This window comes from Fukomys damarensis, unplaced genomic scaffold (assembly GCF_012274545.1).
Source record: "Fukomys damarensis isolate Sample0158 unplaced genomic scaffold, DMR_v1.0_HiC HiC_scaffold_2, whole genome shotgun sequence".
Lineage (NCBI taxonomy): Eukaryota > Metazoa > Chordata > Mammalia > Rodentia > Bathyergidae > Fukomys > Fukomys damarensis.
Window position 1 is genome coordinate 27,186,385 of NW_022900914.1, and position 5,113 is coordinate 27,191,497.

At 40.1% G+C, this 5,113-nt stretch overlaps 1 protein-coding gene across 2 annotated transcripts in view; it reads right to left on the reverse strand.

The window, feature by feature from the left end:
* Lhcgr (luteinizing hormone/choriogonadotropin receptor) overlaps positions 1 to 4,597 on the reverse strand; it is a 67,326-nt gene extending 62,729 nt beyond the window's left edge. The window contains exon 1 of one of the 2 annotated variants that reach the window (XM_010615809.2): positions 4,242 to 4,597. In XM_010615809.2, the coding sequence (XP_010614111.1) occupies positions 4,242 to 4,348 (107 nt within the window). In that variant the 5' untranslated portion in view covers positions 4,349 to 4,597. The remainder of the gene's footprint in view (positions 1 to 4,241) is intronic. The other variant, XM_010615808.2, reaches the window with a different exon arrangement.
* Between the last annotated feature and the right edge of the window lie 516 nt (positions 4,598 to 5,113).

Sequence of the window (5,113 nt, forward strand, 5' to 3'; positions counted from 1 at the left end):
ATATAATATTTTTTTTGGTAGCCGGGATTGAACTTGGGTCCTTGTGCTTGCAAGGCAGGTTCTGGAACCACTGAGCTAAATCCCTAGCCTTCAGACTGATATCATTGATGAACATAGATGTAGAAATCCTTAATAAAACACTGACAAACTGAATTCAACAACACATAAAAAAGAAAATACACCGTGGTCAAATTGGCTTCAGTTCAGGGATATAAGGATGGTTCAACATATGCATATTAAATGAACATAATATACTGCACAAATAGAATCAAGGATAAAAAAATCACATAATCATCTCAGTTGACACATTTATGGCCTGTGTCTAGCTATCCCCCTAAAGTCTTATGTGGTCATAGGTAGGGCTTTTTTAGAGGTGGCTGGATCTAGAATGTGTGATGCTGGGATTAAGGGTGTATGGTTATTAAGTCCACTGATTGGTTTGGCATAGTTCTTGGTGTGAGTGCTTTAGGGAGGATAGCATAGATATAATAGAAAGAGACAGAAAGAAGCTGCTATTATCCCTTGTTGCTTGTAGTTTTCTTGCTGTTTTCTACCTGCCATGAATTGTTTCTCCTCTGTGATGCCCCTCTGCCATGTGCCACCCTGCCTTGGAGCCAGCCAAATACGGACTGAAACCTACTTTGCCTCCTTTAACTTTGGGTGTTGGGTAGTTTGTCTCAGCAATGGGAGAAAAATAACTAAGAAAACAGAAAAAGCCTTTGGCAAAATTCGACATCTCTTTGAGATAAAAGCCACAAAGAAACGAGGTATTGAACTCATTATAATAAAGGCTATATGTAGCTAACCCATAGCCAACATCACTCTGAATGGGGGAAAAACTGAAAATATTTCCTCTAAAATCAGGAGCACAGCAAGGATATTCACTCTTACCACACCTATTCAATATAGTTCTGGAAATTTTAGCTAAAGCAGTTAGACCAGAGAAAGCAATTAAAGGGTACGAAATAGTAAAGGAAGATGTCAAATTATTCTTGTTTGTAGGTATTATGCTCCTGTACTTAGAAGACTCTAAAGATTTCACTAAAAGACTTTTAGAACTGATGAACAAATTCAACAAAAGTAGTAGGATGTAAAAGCAACATTAAAAAAACCAATAACTTTTCTATAGTATACCAAATAATGGACTAGCTGAGAAAGAATCAGGAAAACAATTCCATTTATGATACCTATAAAAATACTTAGGGATTAATCTAACCAAAGAGATAAAAGACCTCTACAATGAAAATTTCAGAACAGCGATGCAAGAAACTGAATAAGAAACTAGACAATAGAAAGACCTCTCATGTTCATGGATTGGCACAATATTCTTAAATGGTTATTCCACCAAAAATGATGTACAGTTTCAATGCAGTGTCCATCACAATACCAATGACATTCTTCACAGAACTAGGAAAAAATCCTAACATGTGCATGGAAACACAAAACACTCAGAGTAGCCAAAACAATCCTAAGCAATGAGAGCAAGGCTGGAAGCATCACAATACTAGATTTCAAATTATACTACAAAGCCATAGAGCCAAAACAGCACGGTATTGGCACAAAGTAGACAGTGGAACAGAGGACACAGAAACAAACCCATGCAACTATAACCATCTGATTCTGGAAAAAGGAACCAAAAACATACACTGGAGAAAAGACAGCCCTTTTAAACAAATGGTGCTGGGCAATTTTAGGTATCGTATTATTTCTCTTGTGTGAGAAACCCGAAGGGTAAATAAAGATCATAATGAAGGCTAGGAATTGGGAAGTAGGAAGAGCATGTTCAAATGGGAAGGGGAACAAGGGATAGTGAGGGGAAAGGGAAAGAAGGGAAAAGGGAAAAAAAGAGAATGGAAGGAAAAAAATAGAAACAAAGCCTTTGTAAACGAGGAGGGGAAGAAGGGTTAAAGGGAAGGGAGGGGAATGGGAAAAAAGAATGATTAAAATATATTACATATAGGTACAATTCCCTATGATGAATGTGATCAATATGTATGACAAATATGTACTAATAAAAAAATTTAAAAAGTCATTCTGGGAAAACTGGATATTCACTCGCATAAGACTGAAACTGGATCCCTATCTCTTACCATCTAGAAGAATCAATTCAAAATTATCACAACCTAGGTATATGACCTGAAACTTTGAAATTACTGAAAGAAAACAGGAGAAACAACTGAAGCTGTAGGTAGAAGCAGAGATTTCCTGAGTAGGACTCAAACAGCACAGGAAATAACAGCAAGAATCAACAGATGGGACAACATCAAATGAAAAAGTTTCTGTGCAGCAGGGGAAACAATCAACAGAGTGAACAGACAGTCTACTTTTCCAACAGAGAATTGATATCTAGAATACATAAAGAATTCAAAAAAACTCAACACTGAGAAAAATCAAACAGCTCAATCAATAAATTGGCAAAAGAACTAAATAGCTGTTTCTCAGAAGAAGTAAGATGGCCAATAAGTATAAGAAAAAAATGTTCCACATCTTTATCCGTTAGGGAAATGCAAATCAAAACTACCCTAAGGTTTCATCTCACCAGAATGAATATCATCAAGAATACAAAGAACAAGCCGGGTGTGGTGGCGCACACCTATAATCCCAGCACTCAAGAGGCTGAGGCAGGAGGATTGCTGTTGATTGGAGACCAGCCTGGGCTACATAGTGAGTTCCAGGTCAGTTTCAACTGCATAGTGAGACCCTGTCTCAGAAAACCAAACCAGACCAAACCAAACAAAAAAAGAGTACAAAGAACAGTAAATGTTGGTGAGGATGCAGGGGAGAAAAAATCCTTCTACATTGCTGGTGAGAATGTAAGTTAGTACAACCACCATGGAAATCCATTTAGAGGTTACTGAAAAACTCAAAATAGAACTACCTGCCAAACATGCTTGTGTGTGCCTATAATCCCAGCACTCAGGAGGCTGAGGCAGGAGGATCACTCTGAGTTTGAGGCTGGCTACGGCATATCCTAAACTACAAAGTGAGAGCCTGTCGCAAAAAAAGCAAACAAACAAACCAAAAAAGAAAAGAAAAGAACATTTGATCCACCTATACCACTTGTTGGTGTACACTCAAAAGAATTAAAGTCAGCATACTCTAAGGATACCTGAATATGCGTGTTTACTGCCGTACAATTCACGATAACCAAGATATGGAGTCAGCCTAGGTGCTCATCAACAGATGCATGGCTAAAAATGAGTGAGGTGTGTACACACAGTGAAACATTATTCAGTCACGAAAAGGGATGAAAATCTGTCATTTGCAAAAGGAAAAGAAAACAAACAAAAACCCCCAAAACTGAAGGGATCTGGAGATCAACATGTTGAATGAAATAAGCCAGATTCAGAAAGAGAAAACCTGTATGTTCTCCCCAATGTATGGAGCCTGTGTAGATGACAAGTAGAAGGGAGACTATTATTAGACAAGAGGAAGGGATGAAGGAGGAGGGAGAGGGCACGCAGGGTGGGTAACAGGGAGAATGGATATGATCAAAACACATTTTGTGATCGAAAACCCCTCAAAAGGGAGGAGAGGAGGGCAGGGAGGGTAGTGAGTGGGAATGCACAAAGTACACGGGGTATTTAAAATATATAGGGAATGTTTAAATCAAACAAGTGATCACAGCAAGAGACGCAGTGTCGTCAGTTCTCCTCAGAGCACGCCCTCGCTTCCAACGCAGCATCTTTACAGGTGTGAACGCCACTGCCGCGTGCCACCCAACAGCAAGGCAGGCTCAGGTGTGTTCCAGATGAGGGGAAGCATTGTGAGGGCATTAATGGTGATGTGTCCTGTACTGTGATAAGCTATACAAATGTAAACATTTAGTCACTGTATAGCACCATGTGTGCAATGTGCGGGTAAAAAACTGCCCAAATGAAACCCATTAATCTGTACAACAAATATGCACCAATAAAAAACGTGGGAAAATGATTTCCCCGAAGAGCCTGGAACAGGCACAAAGAGGGAAGAATCGGTTCAGCCTCACGCTCTGCTTTTGAACAAGGATAATCTAGTCTGCTTTAAACTGCACTTCTTCGGCCTGAGCTCTTTTCTTTGTTTCTTTCCTTCAGGGCTGCTGGGCCTCACCCTCAGCCCACGAAGCCCTCCCTTGGAGACAGCCTGCAGAGAATGGTCTGCTCTCTGAATTCCTTGCAGCCGGGGGACCTCTCCTCACGGCCACCAGTCTCTGGGGGTGTGCCTCCTGGGGACTGTGGGCTCCTCAAGGACAGCAAGCACACCTGGGCCTGCGCCTGCCTCTCCAGCACTGTCTGGGAGGAAGAGGAAGAAACTCAGGGGCGAGGTCGCAGGCTACCGTCTTGCTGGGGCATTGTATTGCTGGATACATTCGATTTCGATCCTTCCAGAGTCGGTGGGTTGTGTCTTATAATAAAGTCTGAAAGTTTAACTTCTGTGTAGTAGGCACAACATGCAAAAAATAAATTGACATAATTATTATTAGCATTTTCTTACTAACAGATTTCTCAGAAGCTGTTTCCATATCAAGCAGATCAACCTTTCTGTTGTCATAGAGACAAAGATCTTTATATAACCATGGGCAAGGTGAGATTTTTTTTTCCCCCTCTCCTTCCTTCCAGTTGCCTGGAACTAATAAGAAAAAGAAAGGAAAGGAAAAATTTTAAATCAATTATTTTCATTTACTTTTTTCCTCAGTTAACATAAGTGAAAATGTAGGAGGTGACTTCTTGTATTGTATTTCAGATTTTAAATATCTGTGTTTTTAATGAACCATGGAAGTGGAGGAAAGGTATAAACAATTTGAACAGTGGCACTTTCAAAATTTGCAAGCAGGGTGCTTGTCAGAGATAAGCATTTATAATCCCTTTTCTTTTTCTTTTTAAACCAAATAGTGAATTTTAGATGAAGGTCTTAGAAGCAGAGCTATCGAGGCCTGAAGCGACTAAAGCATAAACTAGCATCTACTGAGCAGTGCTGATGGATTTTAGGATGTTCTGGAGGACTCCCCCTCTCCCCTGGGAGAGGTTCTCTTCTATGAACCCCTGATAATCTGCGCTTCATAGCATTTTCTATCTTGTAAGGATTGTTTACTGTTTAGCTCTCTCATCCTCGAGATTGGGAGCATCAGCAGGAG